The sequence below is a fragment of the Triturus cristatus genome, chromosome 3_2, assembly GCF_964204655.1.
Source record: "Triturus cristatus chromosome 3_2, aTriCri1.1, whole genome shotgun sequence".
Taxonomy (NCBI): Eukaryota; Metazoa; Chordata; class Amphibia; order Caudata; family Salamandridae; genus Triturus; species Triturus cristatus.
Window position 1 is genome coordinate 850,919,859 of NC_140584.1, and position 27,912 is coordinate 850,947,770.

General features: G+C 45.8%; 1 protein-coding gene across 1 annotated transcript in view; it reads right to left on the bottom strand.

Annotated features, from left to right (window-relative positions):
• Positions 1-26,635, bottom strand: part of BLTP2 (bridge-like lipid transfer protein family member 2) — an 800,213-nt gene extending 773,578 nt beyond the window's left edge. The window contains exon 1 of the mRNA XM_085649125.1: positions 26,445-26,635. Coding sequence (XP_085505251.1) covers positions 26,445-26,512 — 68 coding nt within the window. The 5' untranslated portion in view covers positions 26,513-26,635. The remainder of the gene's footprint in view (positions 1-26,444) is intronic.
• Between the last annotated feature and the right edge of the window lie 1,277 nt (positions 26,636-27,912).

Sequence of the window (27,912 nt, forward strand, 5' to 3'; positions counted from 1 at the left end):
AGCCACGTGGGCAAGGCTCTGCTAAAGGACAATATCAAGACCAAAGCCGTTTTGGCAACTTCTACCCAACGAGAGGCAAGAGAGGCAAGGGACAAGGCTTCAGAGGAGCCGCTTCCTCTTCCAACGTTGAGTCTACTCCCTTCTTCCCATCTAAAAATAGGGGAGCGGCTGGGGAATTTTTTCCAGGCCTGGACTTCTGTCACAGGTGACCCGTGGGTTCTCCAAACCATTCAGGGTTTTCATATAGAGTACCAGGGGACCCCTTCCCAACGGACCAAGCCGCGCCCCCTGCAGTTCTCCCACCACGACTCCTCTCTAGTAGACGAGGAGGTTTCCTCTCTCCTGTCCAAAGGAGCGATAGTCCCCGCAGTCCTTCACCCGCGAGGTTTCTTAAGCAATATTTTTCTTGTAGACAAAATGGATGGAGGCAAGCACCCGGTAATCAATCTGAGCAGCTTCAACGAGTGGCTGGTATACCACCACTTCAAGATGGAGGGCATCCATCTCCTTCGGGATATGCTGCGCCCAAACGATTGGATACAAGAGTAACAGTTGGTTCTGTCGGGTATGAATAATTTCTTTAAACTGTTGAAGAATTCCTTGAATTATTTAAAGGAAAACAGTTTAATCACAAAAAATACACACAATGATTGGATGGCCCGACTCGATTTGAAGGATGCCTATCTGGTGATCCCGATCTTCTCTCCCCACCGCCGTTTCCTGCAGTTCCTTTGGCGCGATCAGATTTCCGAGTTCACCTCCCTCCTGTTCGGCCTCTTGTCAGCCCCTTGGAGCTTTACCAAGGTCCTCCACCCAGTGGCGGAATGGTTAAGAGCTCGGGGTATTCGGATGATTGTCTACCTCGACGACATCCTGATCATAGACGTGCCCGCGTCGCCACCTTCATCATATTCAGATGGCGGTAAACCTTCAGGGACTGGGGTTTGTCACCAACGAAGCAAAGTCAATGCTATCCCCTTCACAGAATCTGACATTTCTGGGTTTCGTGATAGACTCAAGGTCCTCTTCTCTCAGCCTCCCCACTCGAAAGATTGCGAAGATCCTTCACGGGCCGAGACGTACCCTAGCCAGAGCTCAGGTGTCCCTCCGGGACCTGGCCCGAGTGTGGGCTTGCTCTCAGCCTCTATACAGGCGATCTTGCCGGGTCCCTTGCATTACTGCGCGCTGCAACCTCTCAAGGCGTCTTACCTACGCAGAGGGCTCCCTTACTCCCACAAAGTGGCCCTGTCAGTGGAAGCCAGGGGCGAAATACGTAGACCAGCGTTAGTTTATTTACAGATGTTGAGTAACCCAGGGGATATATTTTATATTGCATGTTGTTTAGTTGCTGCCGTGAGGCTTAAGAAAAACAGGAACCTTATGATGAATACCGTTTAGATTAGGCTTACGGAAATTTTAAATTTTGAAAATTTGCACATGATGACCTCTTAAGTGATAGTGTTTTTTATATATTATATTTAAATGTCTGTTTTGTCTGTGTATTGTTGTGCATTGTACTTTTATGATTTTAATTAATCGAATAAAGTGGATTGAAAACTGAAGACGTTGGTGGTTACAACACATGAAGGCTTGGAACGGATGTGCCATTTTCGGGTCCGCTCCAGATTTAGTTATCGAATCAGACGCCAGCAATCAGGGCTGGGGTGCCAGGTGCGGAGAGTTTACTACAGGAGGTTTGTGGTCTCCAGAAGAACGCAGTTTACACATCAACTGCTTGGAACTCCTTGCGGGCTCCTTCGCGGTTCGTTGCTGGACCAGGTATCGTATTCAGTCTTCCGTCCTCCTCAAAATGGCCAATGTCGCAGCGATCCGATATATCAATCATCTGGGAGGCACCAGATCCTAAGCCATCTCTGATTTGGCCGCCAGTTTTTTTTTTAATATTATCTTTTTATTGAGAGTTTGTAGGATGGATTAAGCCATGCCCTATTTACAACACTAAGTTAGCATAAACAAGATAATTGTTAGCAAGCCAGCTTGTCGTTTCTGCTGCACTGCACACGACACTGTTGTTATGTGTTATTCATTTTAGAAATGCTGACTCGACTTTGCCTTACAGGATAACAAACTGTTGTTTCACATTCTTAACCGTGAAATGTGCCCTTGGTCTGTACATCATGTAAAGAACGAGTCTGGGTCACTAGAAGGTACAGAGTGTTGTGATTAGATTGATCGTACCACTTCTTACGACATATCATACATGCAGCTGCCAATATCTGAAGGACAAGCGTCTTTAATATTGCAGAACAGTTTGGGTTTGCATTCATTCGAACAGAAGAGCTGATACATGAGAGAGCTAGCTGATCCTTTGATGTGATTCTACTAAGCTGATCTATACGGTATGGGGTCCCCCCTGTTAACCTAAGAGACCGTCTAATAATAATAATGTATTAGATTCTAGAGAAAGGAGTGTGGCTGTATACCACTGTCATTATTAGTATGATTGCTCCTTTCATTCTGTATGGTATTGTAATAATGCTTATGGTTCTGATCTGTACCGTTAGTCTGCTAGTGTTAGCCAAAGTACTGCATCTTAGGACGCGAGGTTTATAAAATAAACTCTTTAAACTTTACCGTGTCTGTATTATTATGTTGTGGACTAACAAATAGATACGAACAGGTATTTCGGATTCCCACCACTCCTGAGAAATATCTAAGTCGCTTGTTCTGGTTTGTCTATACATTGGGACCGCCTAGCTAGATCTAGGCTAACGAATGGGATACTAAACTAGTCGGATAAGGGGTTCTGGGTTCTGAGGGGAGTTTTCTGGTACACCACAATTCTCTGAGGTCCTGGTCTCCTGCGCATTGTTCTGTGCATAAGCAGAATCCCTGCAACAAGTTCACAAAGACAAAATCGACAATACAGAACACATCTGTAAAAGAACCAATACGGAACAGAACGCGCTGGCGCAGAAACATTTTCAAATTTCATCCATTCAAAACCTGACTACAAAGTGCAAAGTACAAAAACCAAAAAAGACAATCAAGTTTCAAGGATTCAGATCTTAATTGTAAAGTGCAAAGTACATAAGAAAAGACGATCTTAGTTGTAAAGTGCAAAGTGCATAAGAAGAGACAATCTAGCAGACTGTTAGTTAAGATGATATAATTACAATTGGATACTGTCAGAAAATACGAAAGAGAAGAGAAAAAAAAAAGGAGACCAAGTTTCAAACACACTCCAAAACTTCACATATTTCTTGAGTGCCCCTGATCTCAGTGCATATTTCCTTTCCCTGCCCTGGATTCATAATAATTTTGTCTTCCAAGCCTGAAACGTTGGTACTTGATCGGTTTTCCAGGACTGCAAACTAAGGGATTTAGCTATTAAAGAGGCTATGAAAAGGGACTCGTCATATAGAGTGTGGCTCATAGAGCAGCCTAGTATAGGGACTAAGTCATCAAACATTATAGTAGCTTTAAGCTCCAGGGAGATTTGGCCGCCAGTTTTTGGCAGTATTGCCTGGAGCACCACGTCTCAGTGACAGCGGAGTATCTTCCAGGTCGGGAGAATCTTGTGGCGGACTTTCAGTCCCGGAATTTCAAGGATTCCAGGCTTTGGAAGCTAGACACGGGGGTGTTTCGCCAATTGAACGACATTTAGTGTCGATCGACCTCTTTGCCTCGAACATCAGCTGCCTCGCTACCTCATGTGGAGGTCGGGTTATGAGTTTCCCCCCTTTGCGATACTGGCCCGGGTCATGGCTCTGGTCCGGCGCCAGGGAGCAGAGCTGGTAGTACTCTCTCCTCTGTGGAGATCCCAGGTTTGGTTTCCAGTTCTTCTGTAACTTTCCTCGTGACGGGCTCCCTCATCCTCTAGTTCTACAGAACTCATTACGACTTGTCACGTGGAGGATTATTGGAGACGATGGGAAGTCCCGGGCCTTTCGGCAACAGCTGGGAATCTCATGGCTAAAGCATGGGCGGACAGTACTATCAAGCGCTATAGATCCGCTTGGGGCAGATGGTCCCATTGGTGTCTGAGAAGGGGTTGCAATCCCGTGGACACGGATGTAGTTCACATCCTGAATTTTTTAGCCCATTTGGCTTCTGAGGGTCTCGCTTACCGGTCTACTAACACCTTTTGTTCTGCTATTTCAGCGGGTCATGTGCCTTTGGGCAATTCTCCGGTTGGCGAGCATCCTCTGGTTTGCAGACTGCTCAGGGGCGTTCGGCTATCGTTGCCTCCTGAGCCCCATTACTCGGCCATATGGGACGTCAACCAGGTCCTGAATTTGTTCCTATCCTGGCAGCCCAATTTTTTTTTGTCAAACCATTTTTATTGCAGGACCAAGTATATCGTACAGCAACCAGGGCACATGTCAGTAAGGCGGGTTTCCCGTTCTCCCCATAACCATTAATGTGTGCATCATACACAGCCGTACTGCCCACATCCCGGAGGCCGGGCGGCAACACCCATTCATAGGATACATTGAGACAATACTGACAAGAACGAACTTCCGGTGGGGAGACCCGCTGCCCACTTTTGATCGTTGTCCCCTTGCTCCCCCTGGTACATGCAGAACTTGTATACTACTTCCATAAAACCTTAATCTAGCTATTCTACTCTCCCCCTCCCCTCCCCAGTGCCCCCCCCATTGCGCCCAGTTAGGAATAACTAATGTGTGTGGTAGGCAGCAGGAGAAAACCAGTGATCCCTACTCGTGTGTGCTTGGCAGGGGAGCTGATGCCGCGACTCCATCTGCCCAGTCCGAGTTCTCCTCCTCCTCCCCACTGGCCAGGCTATCCCGCAAGGCCTGCACCAACAGTTCCCATTCCATTGCTGCCGCCTGAGCCCTGTCATCCGGTCTGCGGTGAGCCAGCTGGTATCTGAGTGTGCTCTCGCTAGCCGCCCATTTGAGGAATTCGTTCAGCCATCTTCGATGTGTGGGACCCGCCTTCGTCTTCCACCCTTTCGTCACCTCCCTCTTTGCCAGGATAAGGCCCATGTCTATAAATTTGCTGGATATTTTATTCTTGGGCGTGTGCGGGAACCAGTGGAGTATACAAACGGCCGCGTCGTATTGCAGGTCCCTGTCCGCTACGTCAATCAACGTGCCGCCGACCCCCTCATTCCTGGCAGCCCAATAGGTTTCTTTCCAGGAAGGAGCTGTCAGCCAAGTTGGCTATGCTGCTTTGTCTGGTGTCTTGCAGACGGGTCTCCGATGTGAGGGCATTGGATATTTCCTCCAAGATGTTCACACCTTCTGGGGTGACCTTCACTCTTTCTAAAAGGACAAAATGTCACACACTAGCGATTTCATACCCGGAATTCCCAGATTGCCCCAAGTTGTGAGTCGTTTGTTGCTTAAATGCTTACAAGGAGATGACGGAGGAGTTTCGTCCTCCGGGGGAGCGTCAGCTCCTCATTTCTCTCCGCAGACCTTTTAAGGTGGTTTCTACCCTCACCATCGCTAGATGGGTTAGGTGGGTTATGCAGGAAGCAGGAATCAACCTTAGGGAGTTTGGTGCACACTCGGTTAGAGGGGCTATGGCTTCCAAGGCTTTTGGCTTGGGCGCCAGTTTGGAGGATATCCTCAACGCGGCGGATTGGTCTTCGGACTCAACCTTTAAGAGGTTTTACTTCAAGCCTGTGCTAGACATGGCTCACCTCATGGTGAGCAAGCTTTGAACTAGCATAATCCTGGCCTCCAGTCCCGACATAGAATGAAAAACGGAAAGTTTCAATTCTATTAAGGACTCGGAGGCGAGGATTATCCCACCCTAGGGACCATCTCAGGATTTCCGCCCCGTATTTCAGTAAGTAACACATTTTGGGATTCTGTGTCAGATGGTGGGCTTGACGTTCTTATGCTGTTGGAGAGGACTTCTACACCTGTATGTTTGTAATGCATTCCATTGCCTGTTCCTTGATTTTCTTAATAAGTTCTATTTGGTTGTCTGCCATGTCACGCTTGTATTCTGCTGACATCAGTTTTTCTACGTGAATTGATGGCTCCTTTTTTACCTCCGTAGGGTCTGACTCCAACAAACAGGCCGCCTGAGGCCAGCTGACTTCGCGCTCAGAAAGAGGAGGAAGGACCAGTGAGGGCAAACTATCTGGGTGCTGGAGGACCCCTATTGGTGGACTATGGATAGTGCTCATTGGTTAATTTTGTTTATCTACAGTTTCCCCAGGGTTTGATAGGAAATGTAGTCTGTTGTTTAAATAATGGCTGCTGTCAGAGCGTGTCAGGTGCGCACCTGTTTTTCTGCAGAAGCACCCTGGAACTGATGGCAAGGTCCACTACGTCCCCAACCACCTATTGCGCTTATCAGACTCTAAGCCACAATGGTAAATATGGGGAAGAAGGGAAACAAAACAAGGAAAGTAGGGGAGGGATCTCTCGGCTTATGGCATCAACCAGGATTCCTTCACATAAGTGGAACTACAAAGGAAAAAATAGGATAAATAGACAATAATTACCCATGCCCACAAACCTACGTATTAAACTAAATAAACCCAGTTCTCAGGTAGTACCTTAATCTGCCCTTCTTCTATCTATAACTGGATTCCATAAACTCATCTAGAACACTGGGCTAAAAAATAAAAGAATGGAGAAATCAATACCAGCATACACAATGTCTTTAGGCATTAGAAAGTCTGATGTGGTTATTTATGCTCACCGGTCTGGTCCGGTACTGCTTGTCCATGAATTGTATATCCTTAAAATAAACTGGACAATGGCTACTCTTCACATGAATACTCGCTGTTACCATAGTTCCTCGGATAACAGAAATGTCCACAGCTTCTTGGCACTCCTTTACTGCATAGACGCTTTGTAGGAGCGCAAGCTTGTTAACGGTTGAGGCTATGACTCCAAACGCCGGTGTAAAACAAGGAGTAGTGTGCTGATCCACTACCTCCGGGTTATAAGGGATACCGCAAATGGACTTCCAGAGTAGGGGCAGTCCAGCGATCCGAGTGAGTGACACCACGCAGCCCAGCCGACCGATGGAACAACAAGTCCGGCCGACAGGCGGGACCCGCGATACTCACTGCACTCGCCCACAGAACCTACCCTCTCTGTAGTCGGGCTCAGGGGAAGGGACAGGCGCCGTTTTCGGAAACCAAGACGAGTGGCAAAAAGCAGTGGCTTCCGAAGTTGTGATGTATCCTCACAAAGAGCTCTCGAGACAGTCCCACAGAGATTCAAAGTCCACGGATTTCAGAAAAAGAAGGATTCGCACGGAATGCAGAAAACCCAACAGTAAACCAAAGATCGGGAACACCATTACGCAAAGCGCGGTTCCCGGCGGAAGTCAGGCTTTATTGCCTGCCTGACTTCCTCGCGCATGCGTGATAGAGCGCCGCCATCTTAGCTCAATGATGACGGCAATCGTGACAGCTGCTGAGTAATAAAGTGAAGAATAGAAGGCAAAATCCTCGCCTCCAAGTCCTTAAAAGAATTGAAACTTTCCATTACGTTAGCTAGGAAATGTTTCATTCAACCTCGATTGCTAATTCAAGTTCTACAATTATGGTACACACCAAAGGCCAAAACCGAGATGTCCTCTCTAGTAGAGTTAACTTGATAGAGGCTAGGTGACAATGGAAACATTGGGGAAGAATGGTATATTCATGCATTTACCATTCCCTTACAGTTGATGCACCCGTAGCACTTCAAGTAGCCCAATGTCTAGTTGCCATGTTTAATAAAGATGAAGAATGGGTCAAGCCCAAATAACCACCATTAGACGTCCATATCGGCTCAGATATGCCGTACTCACCATAACTATTTAGACAGATGCTACAATTCTTCTTCTAGGTTACCCTCCTACCTCCCCACAATATGAGGCATACACTACCAGCTTGATTCACAAGTTTGGCAATGATGTCAGCTTCAAAGGTACTGGCAAAGAATAGGTATAGCACTAGTACAAGGAATTCCCATTATGATCAGCCAGTCCAAAATTAAGTTTAATACAGGTGATGATTGGATCAGTTCAAAACACACACACACACACACACACACACACACACACACATTTTATTTGTGATGGGCTTCTCGTTAGCCAAAAGAGACATTGCTCAGAGAATGCTGTACCCGCAAACCCCAACTGTGGTAGAATTGCCGTAAGACAGTGATAGTCAACATCCATGCGATGCTGCAGATGGGGCCCGGCCGCCATCTAGTCACGTGGATATATAAAGCGGTGAGGGCCCTGCGGAGCCCTACGTTGGCGACCCTTAGAGAACACTGGGAAGATGACTTTCAAAGGCCTCTGCACGATAGGGAGTGGACAAGGGCTTTGGAATACACCAAGAAAGTGTCCCGTAACTACCGGTTTAAGAACATTCAGCTACATATCCTGCATAGGGCGTATCTAACCCCAGAAAAGTTGCAGAAATATTTCCCCGACGGGGTATTTGGATGCCCTAGATGCCTGGAGCCTACTGCCTCGTTCAGGCACATGTTTTGGGACTGTCCGACACTCTACAGTTACTGGCACACGATTCACGCTACCCTAAAAACGGTCACAGGATTCCGGGACATGGACACATGGGAGGCGTGCGCGCTGGGAATCCATGGCCGGCATAAGCAGCAGAAAGTGGAGAGGAGGTTTGCCTTCCTCATCTTGATCCTCGCTAAACGATGCATTGCCATGCATTGGAAAGCGCCGGGAGGGCCCCCTCTAGCGGCATGGTTGGGGGCTGTCAGGAAGTGGGGTAGAGCGGAGGAAACCACACTCAGAACGGAGGAAGCCCGTGGGATGCGCAAACACCCGATCTCAATGCCCTGGGCCATGTTAATGCACACATTCACGCAGGAAACAGAGGCTGCGGCGAACCCGAGACTGATAGACCCCCTGGGGGCGCCCGCAACACCGGAGTCCACCCCGGGTAGTGCACAGGCAGGCCAAGCTCCTGGGGTCTCGCAGAGGTTGTCCCCCCAGGCCCCACGACCAGAGTCCTCATAGGCCATTTTGGATGCTCCCGCCCCCCCTGCCCCCTCCTCACCTCCGCGTGCGCGATTACCCCGACCCTTTCCCACACGATGGTCCAGCATATGAGCGCGCAGATCCCAGTACTCCCGAAAGGCGACACAGTGCACCCTCCCCTTCCCTGGTTTCCCCGCCCCCAGTTAATTCATGGTTGCTTAATGGCTGCACTTCTATAGCCCCTGCGACGCCCCTCACAGGGGGTTTAGTCCTACTGCATGGCACCCCTGCGGCGAGGCGATTATAGCGCGCTCCAGTAGGGTGCACCCAGAGGCTGGACCCGGGCACACATCTGCAGCCCCACTCAGGACAGCGACGAACGGCTTGAGGGGCCAGAAGGCTGCACGATTGTAAGGACTGTGCATGGGTGCACTTGAAATGTAAACCTATGTGATAATGGCGATATCGCCTGTGCCCGCGTGTTATACTATCTATAAATGCCAATAAAGAAAGTTTTCAAAAAAAAAAAAAAAAAAAAAAAAAAAAAAAGACAGTGATAGTCAAAGTATGACCCAGGGGAAATTTACGTCGGTCCTGACCTTTACATGAGGCCCCCTGGTAAAAAGAAGTGCTGGGCTGGTGTTTACTTTACTGAGCACTAACATTCAGAATGATGTTAATTAAACTGTCAAGCATTTATTTACAAGTTACCTGTAGCTAAAGAAAGGAGAGTAACGAAGGTGTCCGGAATTACTTAATTTTATAAACTCCTTCATTTTTAAAGACATCTTAGAACAAAAGTGTTAAAATAAGATACAGTTGCTTCAAAATATTGAAAAGAGTATTTCATTAACATGTAGAAGCGTTTCACCTTAGTAAATCAGATCAAATTGCTGCATTGAGGTTTTTTTTTACAAAAAACTCAGGGCCCCCAACCGACCTATGCCCTCGCCAAATTTTCAACCTAGGCACAAGATCGAACCGATGAGCCTGGGTATCAAGAACAATGCCTCCTGGGACACCTTTACCCCTCTCAGCGAAAGAGACATTAAAAAGGTTCTTCAGAGTTTCAACCCTTCTAATTACTTCAGCGACCTGTTGCCACCTTTCATCTTAAAAGAATTCAAGGATGTCGTCCCTCCCATCTGGACAAAGATTGTCAACGCGTCTTTGTCACAAGGCACAATACCGGAGTGCCTAAAAGCAGCTCAGGTAACACCTATATTAAAAAAACTACTGCAGACAGTGCTGACCTTAACAACTTCAGCCCTATCTCTAACATCCTCACCCTCGCCAAACTCCTAGAAAAATGCATTCAATCACAACTCTGTGCTCACATCGAAAATTTCCATCTCCTGGACCAACATCAATCTGGCTCCTTGACCTTTCCTCTGCATTTTACACTGTTATTCACCACAACCTCCTAACCATTCTAGAGCACAGGATGGGTCTGTCTGGCCCAGTGTTGCAATGGTTCTCGTATTTCCTCCATCACAGATCCCAAAGAGTGAAGGCAAATGACTCTCTCCCCCAGCCATCTCCAGTATCCATGGGTGTCCCCCAGGTCTCCGCCCTAACTCCCATACTCTAACAACTTGTTCTTGGAACCATTAGCTAATTCACTAAATTCCATGGACAATCTCTTCCATATGTATGCGGATGACACCCGACTTTATCTGAAAATCTCCTCCATGGATAATATCACCTCACTCAACACTACCCTACTGACACTCAAAACTGCTTTACTGTGACCCACCTCCTCCTCTACACCTCCAAAACAGAATTCCTTCTCATCTCTCCTCCAAATCACACTCCTAAGCTAGACCTCTGGATGAATCACCTCACCGCCTTCAACTGCTCTCCCCTCATTATTGACTCAGCTAAATCCCTCGGAATCACACTGGACAAGCACTTTAACATGAAGACTCATATTAACAATGTGTGCAACGGAGCTAACCACCTGTTGAGGATGCTCAGGAATCTCAAACCTTTGCTCCCACAAGCTGACTTCAAACAAGTGGTCCAAGCGCTAATTTTGCCAAGAATAGAGTATGGCAGTGCTACGCTCTGTGGTCTCCCCAAATATACCTTGGCCCCACTAAGGGCCTCATTGAATGCGGCGGTCAGACTGGTTATGGGTATCAAAAAAAAAAGCGCACATCTCCCCAGTCTTTAAAATCCGTAAATTGGCTGCCCTACGAAGCAAGAATACAGCTAAAGATTGCTTGACCATCTCACAAAGCCCTCCATTTCAAAACCCCCAGTTATCTAGTGCAAAAGCTGGAACTATCCGGAGGGGGGAGACCTTCTAGGAGTGCCAACTCTCTCCTCCTGAAACCTCAGCTCTTTCGCAAAAAGAGAACATGTCACCAAGCTTTCTCTGGCTCAGCACCGAAGATCTGGAACTCTCTCCCACTGGAAATATGTAGAATCTCCTCCAAGGTTGCCTTCAAATTGGTAGTAAAAAGATTCCTTATGAACAAGTTCTTACCTTAATAGGTTGACGGATCATCTGCTCTAATGCATTGGACTTACACCTTTAAGCCCTGCACTGGATGCTATTTCTTTATTTTCCCTCTGTCTCGACGCACTTGCCCCCCCATCTCGCTGTGTACCAGTTATTTTCTTATTATCTTGCTGACCCCTTGTACTTGTAACCGTTCTTGTCCTGTGAGTTCTATTTTGATATGTGATTCTGTCTGTATTCCTATTTGACACATGTACTGCAACTGTTACCTTCCTTTCCCCACAATTATAAAGCGATCTGATATCGCTCAGGATCATGTTCCCGCTATATAAAATTTTAGGAATAAATAAAATAGACAAAGCCAGAATCAGCCACATACGTATCACCTTGTTCTATTCCAAGGTTCTTGTAAAGCGTGTGGCTACCCGAAGGCCTCCCAGCGCTAGAACAGTCATCACAGGTTACCAAATCGCCACAGAAGAGGAATTAGTTACTGAACAGCCAAGTTTTCAATGCCTTTCCAAAAGAGAATTTATGGTTCAATTGATGCAATTCAAATGGAATGGTACTCCAAAGTTTGGGGGCCAAGTAGGCCATTGATCGTCCTCCCCAACGGGACCTACTAAGCTTAAGGACCTTTAGCAGATGTGCCAAGAAGGATCTAAGGATAGTGCACTGCACTCCTTAACCATAGACCAATTTCAAGAACTGGACTCCCCCTTAACCGAAGATGAAGTCAGGGAAGCCCTTGCCTCTCTGGCATCAGGGAAGACACCTGGCCCCGACAGATTTCCCCCCAGAGTTCTATAAGGCTTATGAGGAGATTCTGGTACCCCGTCTCCATGCGCTCTTTACAGCAGCGCTTGATAATGCCGCCCTCCCCCGCTCTTTTTGCATAGCTAATGTTGTCTCCCTGCTAAAGCCTGGCAAAGATCCCACAGCCCTAGGATCCTACAGGCCCTTAGTGATCCTAAACACAGACTAGAAGATCCTAGTTAAAGCCCTTGCCAATAGGCTTGCCCCCTACGTTCCCTCCCTGGAACTACCTTTTTGCAGTACTGCCAAGGCTTGGCATAGGTCCCCATTTTCTTAGTATGGTGCGGCTATTATATAAGCGCTCAACAATTTGCGTTAACACAGGGCCCTTCATATCAGAATCCATTGGGTGGGCCGCGGGTCTCACCAGGGATGCCCACTCTCCCCTCTTCTTTTCTCTTTGGCGGTGGAGCCATTAGCAGCACTTATTCGTGCCAGAGTGGACATGGGCATCCCCTTGGGTGACAGTACACATATCATCTCCCAATATGCCGACGACCTTTTGCTATACGCACAAGATCTTCACGCTATTCCCCATACACTGGATTCAGCGCTGTCACAGTTCGCCACAGTATCAGGACTTAAGGTTAATGCAGCGAAGTCCACTCTCTTCCCGTTTTTGTTGTCCACCGCAGACCCAGGGTACTCATTGGGAGGGACACCAGTATCCTGGTGCACAGGTACGTTCTGTTATCTGGGTGTCCACATCTACTGCATTAAAACCGAACAATCTGATGGAAACATCACTAGGGCCACTTCCTCTATTTACTCACAGATGATGTTCTGGAAGACGCTCCCACTGTCTATTTCAGGTAGGGTGGCCCTTGCAAAGATGGTGGTTCTCCAACGCCTACTTTACTATTTCGCTACTCTGCCTCTCTACATTTCACCACCTTATTTTAAAAAACTTGAGGCAAGAGTTCGGGACTTTCTTTGGGGCACATCTAGGCACAGAGTTTCCATCAGGAAGTTATATTTCCGCCTGGACAAGGTGGACTGGCAATGCCTAACTTTGAACATTATTACTTAGCAGCTCAATTGCATTGGATAGCCAGATGGCTAGCATCGCAACACCTAACAGACACCGCCACTCTGCAACCTGCCATGGCCCTTTATGACTTGCTTCAATTGTTTCACCCATGTGCTAAACCCAGGAAACTGGACTCACTGTTGCTCTCCATAGCGTTCCAAAGCTACCGCAGAAGCCTATTCATCACTCACACCACCACACTGTATGCCCCTACCATCCCTTTACTGGAGTCGCCAAAGGGGAGATCACACATCACAGCCGCTGAACTACGTGTCTGGGAGGCTGCGGACATACATGACGTAGGAGAACTCTTTAGGGATGGCGCGCTAATCCCCTATGCAGACCTTATCCCAGATAACGGTCTTCCCCCCCCGGTCAATTTCTGATGCACTGCACCCTCATAGCCTCACTTTCAGCTAGGTGGGGCAACTTAGCAACCGAATCTTTCACACATCTCCTATTACAATACCTACATGTAATGGGCACAGGGGGGCACCCGATACGTTGGTTTGCTTTCTCACTTAGTCAACACACAGCAGTATCACTGAACCCCTTGAAACAATACTGGGAGGAAGACCTAGGTCGACCCCTATTACAGAAAGAATGGGTGGCCATATTAGAAGGTCCCATGAGTATCCCACGCAACCAGCGCTTCCGGCAGATCCAATATTTTACTCTTCATCGCACGTACCTTTCCCCTGCTCAGATAAATAAGCTCTTTCACAGGGAAGATGCTGTATGCCCCAGATGTCACCTGACCAACGCAGACCTTCTCCACATGCTTTGGCGTTGCCCTGCACTGGGTGATTACTGGACAGACGTGGCAGCCACCTTGCTTCAATGTACCATGCTTGTAGTTCCTTTCTCCCGGGAGGTGTACATATTGCATCTCTTCAAAAGGAGAAAGAAACACAAGGCTGCTACGCAATTCTTAGATTTGGGTTTAATTACTGCAAAGCACCTGATCACCAAAAGATGGAAAAATACTGCCACACCCCCAGTGCTGGCCTGGCGACATTCTCTGCTCAATTGGGCCGTGGCACTCCAAAGGGAGGACTTACTGGGACTTTGCAAGTTCCCACTTGCTACAAATTAGGGGGCTATGGTGATCGAATTGCAGAGGTCAATCACACCTAGAGCAGGCACGAGGGAAAAAGCAGAGTTCACCTCAGCGCCACGTGGACACTCCAATCCTGTTAGCGCTGCATCATAAAAGGGGCTTACCTCACGCAATCCTTGCATATCTCACGGACACAGGGGGTCTTCATGTGCTGCGCATGCAGTCGCTTAGTCGATGTTACATTTCAGGACCTTGGGTCACAGGCGGTTCTCCCCTTCCTTTAGTCCAGTTATTTTGTCCGCGTTATGTTGCACCCAATTCCCACTGTTCACTACACTGCAATATTGCGCACACTTCATCATTGTGATAAGTAGTGCTTGGTCTACACATTTGCTCGCACTGCTTCTCAAGCGTTTCACAACCGTAGATACCATCGCTACACCATAACCACAATGGTGCACAACTGGAATGGTTACCAGGGACACCTCAATGATTTGCTGCACTGTATTTGTTTGGCAATTGTAGTTTTTGACATATAGTTGTACTGGAATGCTAAAATACAAATGTCAATAAAGAGATTTAAACAACATTAAAAAAAACAATTGAAGGCTCTAAGGGGCCTCCAAGTAATATATGGGGAGACTAAAGGTCTTAGCAGTAGGCCTCTCTTATGAACTGATCTGTACAAAATGCATAAAGCCTTAAAGTGCACTTGCTCCTCCATCAGGAGCCAGTGTAGGTATAGCAAAGCCTTTTTGGCAGACTGGTGCCTTGGGATGATCATAAGAAGCTGAGCAGCAGCGTTCTGGTCGACCTGCAGCCTTTTGATCACATATTGAGTGTTCCACACCTCAATTGCCATGGCCACCTTCCCCAAGGACTGGTAACACACAGAAGTCAACGCCGTACTAAAGAATCCATCGGCAGACCCCAGCAAACTCAACATTTACCGAACCAATCTCCCTGCTCCCCGTTCCAAGCCAAAGTATTAGAAAAAGCCATCAACCAACAACTTTTCTCACATCTGGAACAGAACCTCTTACTCAACTCCTCCCAATCCGGATTCCACAGCAAACACAGCACTGAGACAGCCCTCATCGCGGCTTCCGACAACATCCAAGCCCTACTTGAGCAAGGAGAGACTGCAGCTCTGATCCTCCTAGATTGCTCGGCTGCCTTCGATACAGTCTCCTAACACACACTCATCACAAGGTTGCACAACATAGGCATCCAAAAAGCTGCTCTCAGATGGATCGCCTCTTTCCTCATCAGAAAGATACAAAAAGTCTGCTTTGCCCCCCTTCACCTCCCAACCCAAGGAAATCTTCTGTGGAATACCCCATGGATCCTCGCTCTGCCCCATCCTCTTCAACACTTACATGACACCTCTGGCCACGAATGCCAAAACCCGCGGACTCAACATCATATCCTAAGTCACCGACATCCCTCTCCAAAGACATCACCAACACCAAGACCAACTTCCACATCTGCATGACAGACGTCGACAACTGGATGAAGAATAACTGCCTGAAGCTCAACACAGACAAGACAGAGGTACTAATTTTCGGAAACAACAGCTTCTCATGGGACGCATCCTGGTGGTCCTCAGAACTTAAACCTACTCCTACCCCCACAGACAGCACTAGGAACCATTATTCTGGGCAACAAGCTAGCCATGACGAAGCAGGGCAACTCTGTCTACTCCTGCTTCTTCATCCTCCGCATGCTTTGTTAGATACTCAAACGGCTAATGCAAAGCTCAAGACACACCATCACCCAGGCCCTCATCTCCATCTTACTGGACTATGGCAATGCTCTCTACACAGGGATTGCAGCTCACCTCTTATGACAACTACAGACCACACGAAACGCCTTAGCCACACTCGTCCTAAATCTCCCTAGATTAACCCACCTCCCCCACTACCTCCGGGAACTCCACAGACTCACTGTATGGAACAGATACCAGTTTAAGCTCTTGAGCCATGCATACAAGGCCCTACAAAACTGTGGACCCCCCAACTTAAACCACCACCTGAACTTCCACCAGACACCTCCGCCCCGCGTCCCTTTCTCTAACCCTCACCCTCCACCTCCCCAACCGAGTAGCAGATAGCTAGGTCACTCCTTCTCTTACCTAGCAGCGAAGACATGGAACAAGCTACTCTTTGATCTACAGACCTCCCCATCTCTTCCAGAAGTCCCTGAAGACCTGAGTATTCCGCTAATCAACTGGACCCTGCCAGCGCATGTATACCCCACAGGTGACAAGGAACACTCTGCAAATCTACTGATTGATTGAAAGAGGTTATATAATTTGGCATGTCAGATATGTATAGGGAAAAAAACAAAGGGGCAAAGATACAGCCGTTTTTTTTCAATTTGTTTGCCACTTGAGCATGTGTTGTACACTCATCATTTGTTCCCATTAGAACACAAAATCAAGTATATGATTGAAGGTTAATGTAAGTTTTTATACCTTTTCCCAAAGAGTTGCTCAGCTGAAATTAACGTAAGCAATCCATTTTTTTTTTTTTTTTACACTCGCAATCTCCAATCAGTACGATATTGATTGTTGAGCAAGATAAACAAAATTCAACATGCTCAACTGGAAAGGATAATTTTCTGTCACCCAATTTTCCAACTGTAGCAGTATAACGTTCATAAATACTTTTCCCCTGCATCAAGCAAAGTAACTGATCGATAATCAAAAGAGCCACCCCTATCACCTTTTTTGCAAAGCGAGATGATGTCACTCCGTTTCCAAAAATCTGGGGGTGAACATCACACAAAGGGAGAAAAGCGACGTAAAAAATGTTGCCCTTAAAAAGGACAGACTTCAAATTAATAACAGTAATACTATAAGGATTCTGTGCACAGGAATTTTTCAAATCTATTTTTATTTTTGCATACATGTTAACGGAAGCTAACTCGATAGTAAACAATACAGTCTTATAACTGTTTCAATTAAAGGCAAGTCTGGGAATTTCAGGTACTAAAATATTGTATTCCGGGACTTGTACTTGTTTTTCACGTAACCAGGGGCTACAAATCACAGCATGCTAAGTGTTGCTTGCTAAAAAGCCAGAACTGCCTGAAGGAGCTACGCATTACATTTGGACAGTATATTTTTCAATTTCTCTATTTACAGGATCAGCAGTGGTGCAAGCTTTTCTAATACAACACAAGCAGATTGAAAAATGTGAGTGACAATGCGTTTGAGCGTATGTGATTGTGTGAAAGTGAGTCTCTGAAGGAAAGCAGGAGGTGTACGTGTGTGTGAGAAAATGTATGGGTGTGTGTGAGAGAATGTGTCTGAGTGAGTGTCAGAGTGAGAGAGAGGGAGAGGTTAGAGATTCTGACAAAGTGTATGCAAGTGTGAACGAGAAAGTGTATGAGAGCATGTGAGAGGGTTAGAGCCATACTGGATGTAAATATTGGCTTGTTGGTTAGGGTAGGGTACCCACGGCATATGGGGGGGGGGGGGGACAATAATGTTGGCAAAATGCAATCCCTAATATACCGGAGGTAATTCATGAAATATGCGGGCACCCATGGCATTGGGCATGTATGGAAAAATGCAGCACTTCTGTTCTGACGGTAATTTGGACATATGGGAGCACCCATGTCAAAACAACATAACTGCCTTGATGTAATTAACACTAAGCACAGGGTAGGGGGGAATGGACACCCCATGACAAATGGGGTTGTACCAATGAGAAACAAATTTGCCTGGCCAACTGGAAAATAGCTTGGCTATTCAGTTGGCACCTGTGGCAAAATTGGAAAAAAATGGAGTCAGTTCGAGGGGTGGATTAGACTTCAATTTCATGAAAATACTGGATTATTTTTAGATTAGTGCCCTTTCAAAGCCTACAGATTTTTAGCAAAATGTGAGAATGAATTGCATTTTAAAATGCACAGTTTGAGCCCACCTTTTGGAACATTTACTTGGGGAGAACCCAATGATCCCTCCTAGAAGAAATCTAGTTCATTTGCTTTGTTAGCTCACTAGATTTATACATCCCACTGCTTTCAAATATCACAGTAGTAGGAGGGGATACCTTTACTCATCATACAAAAAGTGACAGTTGTCTGGGACTTCCGGTCCCTTGGGGTCCCGCCCCGGAACTGCCGTGTGGGATCACGTGTTCCTGGGGGTGTGATCATATGGGGCGGATCCATGTGGGATGTCTCAGCGAACCAGAACCTATGGAGCCACTGTGACCACGATGTGATGTAGAGGTGCACTCCTCTTTTTGGGGTGCTTAGAATACATATAAGGTGATCTTAAACGCCTTGTACAGCAACCAGAAGCAGGTCTACAGAAAGATTACCTTATCAATATGAAGAGACAGAGCCCCCTCATCAAATGGACCCCTTTGGCAGGCGGCAAGGCAACTATTGATAGACATTATCGTAGCCTAACACCACCGGTATTGGACAAGAATGCTCAATAGGAAGCTCCTAAAGATGAGGGTTGCAACGCTAAAGGTTTTCACGAGGACCTCTGCCATCAGATGGAAGTGCTCACTCTCAAGGATTGGCCCCGGCTGGTATCCCCGATTAAGGTCGATAGCATCAACAGTGATGCCTTGAGTAACATCGTACATGCTGGAAGCAATTTCTTCTACATGGAAAAGGGTGAAGAATCTATAGTTCCTCCTAACTCATCCGTCTATGAAAATATAGGTTTTATGGAGGAAGCAGCTCCTGAGGCAATCGTGGTGCAACAGCCAGGAGCAATCTCTGACGCAGGTGATGCTTTGATGGACCTTTGCGACTCTCGCGATTTCAGAGCAGACGCAGAGTGCTGTAAAAATGCAGAGGTTAGTAAAAATGTTATAGACATTTGACGTATATAATGCTGTATTTTATTTTTTAACTAATGTATTGTCTCTCTTTCTTCTCTTGAACTCTAGAAAACATCACCAAACAGAACTGGCGGAGAGGGGCAGCTGTCAAAAGTTAAAGAAGTAAATGTTTACTGTTAGAGGTGTTTAAAACAGACTCAATGTTCCACATGCGAAAACAACATGGCTCGCAAGAAATGTGCCTCTATGTGTGTCGATTTAAAAAAGGAAACTCCAGGCGTTCGCTACGATGCCATATTGCCGGTTAAGATTTTGTAGTGGCTGTTGTACACGCCTGTGTCAAATGTGAATATTACAGCCTGTTACAGACATAAAATTAAGGCTCCTCAGCAGGCAGCTCACAAGTGCATGTGCGACTCATACAGATCAAGAACAATCTGGCATATATGTAGTTTGTTAGACCTGTACAAGGAGTATAAACAGTGGTGTATGGTTTGTCCGAGGAAAAGAAATATGTCGATCCTGATATGATTAAGATCTTGTCATCGGCACTCAAAGAGGTCAAATACCCTGGCGAACCATGCTCAAATCTTCATGGTATGCCGGGGTTGTGAACGTATTTTGATAGAAAGACTGGTAGAAAGGCATATCTGTAATATGTATTTAAAAAATAGAAGAATCGGGTCTTTAGCCCTGCGAAGACTGTTTTAAAAAAGTTATGTTAATATTTAATGTTACATGCATATTTAGAACAAACACCAGAATGTCACTGCGCAAGCTGTCTATGTGTGACGCCTTGGGTACGTACGTGTCACCTGGGCTGGAAGGTCCTTCTAGAGCCAATGAGTGCATATCTGTAAAAACTGCAATGCCAACAAGACCTGTACTATGATAATGTAAAGTATGTCCTGTTTTATGTTTTGCTAATATTCTTTATTGTTAATAAAATGTCCTTACACAAAGCATGCGTCTTTCATTTCATGGGCTCTAGCAGATGATAATATGTCGGGGGCAAGGTTAAGAAAGCTTTATTATGATACAAGAGGGGTTGGACGCTTTGGAAGCGCCAAAGCCGTTTAGAAGGGCTTTAGTCGTAAATGAACCGGTAAATAGAACCCTGGTGAAGGCTTGGTTATTTAGGGAGGAGGTGTATTCACTCCACAAACCAGCTAGGGGGTGTTTTATGAGGAGGCCGACCATCTTTAATGGGCAAATAGATTAACAATGGCAATCGAACATAATCAGTCTTCAAGATTTAGCAATACATAACGGAGCTCGATATATATTAACAGCTATAGATGTATTGTCCAAGTACCCCTATGCAGAAGTGCAAAGCGATCAAAGTGAACCTAGCATCACAGAGGCTTTTCAAACCAATTTTCAGAATGCTCGAACCCCTCAAAAACTACAAACCGAAAAGAATTCTTAAACAAATTGTTTCAAAAATTATTAAAGAAGCACTATTCATCATTTTGTAACTAACACAGAGGTTAAAGCAGATGGAGATATTTCATGGCCAACAACACTTACAGATATGTCACCGTTCTACAGGCTTTTATAGATGTTTATAATGCCAGTTATCATAGAACCATCAAAACATCGCTCGTAGAGGTAAAGCCTGGTAATTCGTTAAAGGTCTAGAAAATGGTGTACAGGAGCCGCTTCGCTACAAGAGTGAAGAAACCTTTTTTTTTAAAAAGGATCATCATGTTAGGTTTTCAAAGCTGAAAGAGGTGTTTACGAAGGGGTACCAGCGACAAAGTATTTATAGTGGAAAGTGTGAAGCTTAATGAGGGTGTGTACATTTACAGGTTAAAGGACTACGATGGGGGAAACGGAGGCGGGCGTCCTTTACAAGGAAGAGTTACAAAACGTCCCGGATGATCCGCACAAGGTGTATAGGGTTGAAAAGTTAGGGTAACGGCGCTTACAGACAGTCATTTGTCAAGTGGAGGGGATGGCCCGAGAAATTTAACAGTTGGGTGCTGACCAGCTCCCTGCAGGGTTCAGAACGGTCTCAACAAAGACGTCAAGATGGCTACATCTCCCTTTTATATTACCCTACTGTCCAACACCTGTAAGGAGATGTTCCCCGACAACCAGATTTCTAATTACACAGTGAAAATGGCTAAACCTCTGGACATCAAAGGGCATTTGGAGGTAGCCTTAACAGAAATCCAATACCAGAGAACATGGAATACATTTACAACGAACAAGGCCAAATTTAACATAAAGCGTGAACAAGACCCATTGAACACACACACCGGTTTTCCATCCAGTTATTACTCAACCATCACAGCAGTAGTCGACGCCCTCAACAAATCTATAGCCAGCATTGAAACGTATATGAATAGTCATCTGGTGTTAGATAACGTTAGAAGGAAGGTGCTTCGTAAATATCCAAATTGCAATACAGTGTTTAGATGCTTGGGTAAATTAAGAAGGGTTTTAGGTACTGTGCAACATATGAAAAAAACAGGTTGAACCGGATCCTAAGTGCCCAGATATTAATGGGGGTTCTATACAGTGTATATTGATATTATAGAGGCGCACAGGATCTGTGATAGTTATTCATCCCTGTTAAGATGGGTCTAGGTGAAGGGCGAAAATAATAAGATGGTTAATATTCAATTTAACAAGGCTGACTACATAGCAATTTCTAAAAACCGTTTTGACACGATTTCAATAATTATCTTCGGCGACTAGTCTGAGCCGGTGTCCTTTAAATATGGGAAAGTTGTTGTTAAGCTTCTTCCGGCGTGTACCCTGGAGACCCCTGCCTGCATAAACTTGCACAATTACTAAATCCTCGTTTAAGGGACTCCTCATTGGGAAACACATCCAGGATACATATACTGTGAATAGAAGGGATTACTTCTGGACAAATATATGTTTAGTTTTAACTGTGTGTCTAACATTGGACCCTACTAAATCCCATTCGGGATGGAAATACAACAGGATTTAAGGATCTTCACGCATTGAGTATAGCCCTGAAGAAGTCATTGCCCACGACGTGGTTGGTTCTGTGACGTACGTTGTCACCAAGCGCATGAACAAGCAACTCCAAGATGGAGCATGGCTTGTGTACAAGTCGCGCACAAGTGTTAAAAGGAAGTGGCAGTCTTCAAGGAGCCGGGGGCCGCCGAATCCCTATTAAAAAAAAGAGGAATTCTTTTGAAAATGCTCACAAAACAAGAACCCCTAGACGGAAGACAGCTTCGAAGAACAGCCTGTAAAGTAAATATTTTTAAAGCGCCGCAATCTGAAGCATGGCCTTCGTACATTGCACATCGAGCGAATGCGCCAAATCTGTTTTAGACTTGTTTACTCTAAAAACCCACGCAGACAAGCATCAAAAGCAGTTTTTTTAATGGAGGTGTCCTCTAGCTGCTTTGATGCCGTTTGCGCCAATAGAGATTTTTGTGTCAGGATCCACAAATATGTATTTGGATCTCAACAACACTCTGCTGCATCTTGGATGTAAAATCATAAAAGCAGACGGTACCAACATAGTAGCGGCCTCAAAAGTGGCATCGATCGCTTATCCCATCACAACCATGTTTAATCAGGTGGACATCACTCTCGGCGATCGCCTCATCACGCAGAGCAAAAACATGTATGTCTACATGGAGAGTATTCTAAATTACAGTAGTGATGCCCTTGATATGCAGCTTTCAGAAGTTCTCTTCTACCAGGATACATACTCGTAGTTTGAAGACAAGGAACTGGACGGTGACAGTCAAGGTTTTGTAAACAGAGCATGGTTTGCCACAGGCAGTCGAGAGTTTGACCTCCTAGGGTGCATACATTCAGACCTCTTCTTCCAAGATAAACTGCTTGTCAACGATAGTGATCTTAAGATCAAACTTAACCGCAACAAGGAATCATTTCTCATCAGCGAGGAGATGTGTCAGTTCCTTACTGCTGCGCAGGTGAGGTGATGAGTCAGTTCCTTACAGGAGAGGAGGTGATGAGTCGGTTTCTTACTGCGTGGGAAGGTGATGCGTCAGTTTCTTACTGCGACCTCCAACAATGCCACAGACCTGATGCCTCGATGCGATGCATAATGATCCGGTACAATGCGTGGGTTCTTGCAGCCGCACAGCAGGGCTTGTGTCAGAATGGGTGCTGTGATCTCGATCTTCGGAGATCGGTGCACTCGATGCTGCGTGCAGCGATTTTTTGAGCCGTTGGCAGGTGCTGCGTTGGTTTTTCAGCAAAGCATCGGAAACAGGTACGGGTACGTCATGCTTCTCGTCGTTGCGTTACTTTTCCGCTCTCAACAGCTAGAACAACCTCCAGATGCCCAGAACAGCTACAGGCACCTCTTGGCAGGTAAAAACTCCCAGCAAGGAAGTTCTGGGGACCTGGGGGTAAAGTCTTTGTGTTCCTGAGACTTCAGAACATGAGGCAAGCTCTCCTTCAAGCCCTTAGAGATCTTCCTCAAGCAGGGGACACAGCAAAGTCCTTGTCCTTTCCTTGGCAGAAACAGCCACTGCAGGCCAACCCCAGACAGTACACAGCAAAGGGGCAGTACTTCTACTCAGTTTCTCCAGCTCTTCTCCTTGGCATAGGTTCCTCTTGATACCCAGAAGTGATCTAAAAGTCTGGAATCTGGGCCCCTCTTTTTATAATAGAAAATCCTTTGTTCTCTGTGAAAGAGAAGCTCTTTGCCCAGCCAAAACCAGTTCTGTCCTCTCTGGTGCAGCTTCCTGTCAGGAGGTGGAGACAGCATTGTCCATGGCAGACCAAGCCCATTCAGGTGTGAAAGAAATCTCCTCCCCCTACTCTGAATGCAGCCCAGGTCTATTCAGCCCGGCCCTGACTCACCCTGGAAAGGCAGGACACACCTCAATTCCCCCAAGTGGATGTCTGAACATAATGCACATCCCCAGGCCCAGTCACTCCAAAGCCAGACAGTCAATACACAACCTAGCTGAGACACACTGGATGGTTAGGCAAGAAAATGCCTACTTTCAAAAAGTGGTATTTTCAAATCCAGGATGTAAAAATCACCCTCACTAAAATATGGATCTTAACGTGCTGAGTTCAGGCATATCAAACCTTTATTACCCCATCTTGTTCCCATGGGCAGTAATGCTCATAAAATGTTATGAGCAAACTCCCCATTCTATCCAATGGGATAGATAGCTTTGCAATAGTGAAAAACAAAATTGGCAGCCTTTCACTATCAGGACATGCCATACACATCAGGGTATGTCCTACCTTTCACATACACTGCCCCCTGACCACAGGGGTACCTCGGGCCTATCTTAGTGGTAACTCACATGTAAGAAAAGGGAAGGTTAGGGCCTGGCAAGTAAGTGCACTTGCCAGGTTGCCATTGCAGTACCAAACTGCGCACAGACACTGCAGTGGCAGGTCTGAGTTACATTTACAGACTGCTTATGTGGGTGACACAATCAGTGCTGCCGGCCCACTAGCAGCATTTGATTTACAAGCCCTGGGCACACACAGTGCACTGTACTAGGGACTGACTAGTATATAAATAGCCAATCATGGAATCACCAAATCATAACAACAATTTACAGGGAGCACTTGCACTTTGGCACTGAACAGCAGTGGCAAAGTGCCCAAAGCCTCTAGACCAGCAAAACCGAAGTCCAACACACAGCAACAACACCGAAGGCAAAGGCAAAAATATAGGGGAAACCCATGCCAATGATGCCAGGTCGAACACCTGGCCGCCTGCCAACGGGGTCTTTTTGATGAGGGGGCTGTATCTCTTCATATTGATACGGTAATCCTTCTGTAGACCGGCTCCTGTACAAGGTCCTTAAAAGCGCCTTACATGTATTCTAAGCACCCCAAAAAGAGGCGCACGCCTCTACATTGGATCGTGGTCACAGGGGCTCTGTGGGTTTTAGTTCGCTAAGACATCCAACATGGACCCACCTTATATGATCCCACTCCCCCTGGGACACGCAGCCCCTATGGCAGTTCCGAGGCAGGACCCCAGGACATTGGTCATTGACCAAGTTCTGGTCAATGAGGACGTCACTTCTGGGGAGGGACAACTGTCACTTTTTGGATTATGAGTAAAGGTATCCCCTCTTTAATCTCCCTACCAAAAATAAGAATGAATTCTATCTTGTGCAATGTAACTGGAATCATGTAAATTGCTCAAATGCTTTTGGGCCGAGTTGACACTATGTAAAACTACAAAAACAATAATAAAGATTCTGGGATGTGGGACACTTTTCTTGGGAGTGCCCAGGCCTTACTGTGATCCCAATCCGACGCTGCTGTCCAATATCCAAAATTAGGTCTTATGACCTAGGCCCCACCAGCAACTTTGTGAACCTGGCTCCCATGCCTGTGTTAATGGTCGACACACATCTACACATCTTTATGTTCCCCTGCAGGATTCATAATCCTGGAGACAGATCCTGCATCCATATCTGAATGAATCAGTTGGATTTTTTTTTTCCCCCATAGACATTGTTGGCGTTTCTAGTATACTAAGTAAAACTGTCAGTCACTAAAGGGAATTGTGGTCTAACTGATAATGCAGTAACATAATCTACACATAATTTTAAAGTCAAGAGTACAGTACTTTTACATTGGATTGCACATGTATACATGATAACCCTCAGAAATATTAGTGTAGGAGAAAATCCGATGGGACTCTCAGTAGCCTGAAACTTTATTTAAGTGAATGCACAAACCTGTGACTTCCACACAGACTCAAAATCACACAGATTTCAATCCAACAGAATAAGGTTCTCATCATATGTCTCCAAATATTCATCCAGTAAAATGCTATTAAAACAAGCACTGGCAAGCCCAATAGGTCTGACAAGCATTATCAAGCATTTAAAAGCCTGCAGCAATAAAAAAAAACTACTGATTTCCTTATACATGATTGTAAAGCATGATGATTAGGGGCACATATGAAATGTAAAATGGTCCCTCATGCACGATAACGCAAGCACTCTATAAGGGGCGGTATAATACATCAAACCACCACAAGCATACAGCGAAATTGTGATACTGGTTTGGGTGGATTCAAAGCCCACTCTATGTCTATTTTATAGTACTGATAACAGTAGGTGAACAGATATCTGCACTGTCAACCCAAGTCTAACAAAAGTTGTATTCACCCTAACAAAATTACTGTACACATAGGCAAAATGCAGTTGTAGAACGATGCATCCTGACAGACCACACCACAGACGAAACATTCCATAGTCCTTTATACTATCACTTCCCCAGGGCGAAGAATCACACTCCCTGCTCACAAACCCTATGATGAAGAGTCTCACATGATTTCTTCCTGCATACCCATACTGTCCCATCTCTATTCCTTTTCAGACCACGCCCCTTCCTCACCGTCCAATAAGCAGAGCGCTCAGAGCCGCCAACAGCAGCACTAGGAACCCGGCGGCCAGCGCCGACATTTCTGCCCGGGGTAAGGGGGGGGGAGCCCGGGAAGGGCTAGCAGCTAACCGCGCGGAAGCAGCAGAAACATTCGGGAACCGGACAACCTGTCAACGACCCGCAAAGTCTACCCAATCAAAACCGGCTTCAGACAGTACACCAATCCTAGGCGAGCGTAAAGTTTACGACACAGAAACTCACCAATTAGGGGCCGCAGAGTCCTAACCATATTGACCAACCAGGCACCTGCGTAGAACCGCAAATGAAGGCGTAGAAATGGGACAGGTGAATAATAAGCTTGCCGGCGTGATGAAACTACCCATTGAGCGTAAATAAGCCTCCATTTTAAGAAGTTAACTGCGCCTACACCCAAAGTGGTAGTCAATTGATATGGTGATTAATAGATCTTATAAAGCGTGAGAACGGAGTTTTCTGTGCAGAATATTATAGTAGTCTAAAGTGAGATTAGTTCTCGTGATTGCATGGCTCTCAAATTTCCCGGTACCTTAGCGTGATTGAGCGTATGCAGTCCAGAGTTTTTCCTGTGCTACCTGGGGCATGTATCCCCCTATTTTAATAATAAGGCAAACAGAGCAACACATCTTAGATGAGACCTTTAACTTTGTTACAAGCAAAATCTAAAGTTTAAGCTCCACCCACTTAAATGTAACACCCCCTTTTCAAATCCTCCATAAAATTATTATAATATTTATTTATTTTAACAAAAAAAAGGATGCATATACATTGTTACATGTGTCTTTACATACCACTTGTTGCCATAGTCTTGCAGTTTAGTAGCAAGTTCAGCAGGGACTATTGGTACACATTGTTTTGTATTGTATTGCAATGCTTATGTAGTAGTAGCGCTTACTACCCCTATGTAGGACAATGAAGCGCTTGCCTACATAAGTACTATAGAAAACAAAGCTAGCTACCCACAAACACCTGGCTACACTTTCTTCTCTTCACCTCATACTAAGCTATTTCGGCTGGATTACTTTATTATTCCTGCTGCCTGGGCCTCCTGTAGCCAAATTCAAATCTACCCTAGACTTCTATCTGACCATGCCCCGATGACTATCTCCTTTTCCAATGTGGCTATTATAAGATATAGTAAGACTTTCACCTTTGATAGGAAGATGTTGCTTGATATCTCTTTTGTGAACTATATGAAAAAGTGGATCCCAGATTTTTTCCATCTTAACCGTGGTTCAGCTGAACCCGCGGTAGTCTGGGATTCCTTTAAGGCTTGTTTTAGAGGTGAGGTCCTTAGTTTTGCTTTACACGCTCAAAGATTGCGTAAACAAAATTTGATGCAGCTATTTACTCATTTACGGAATGCTGAATTAGATCTTATAGCTCAATTACAGGCAGCTGTTGAGCCTAAGGATAGCCTTGATAGACTAGCTCGTTGTAAAGC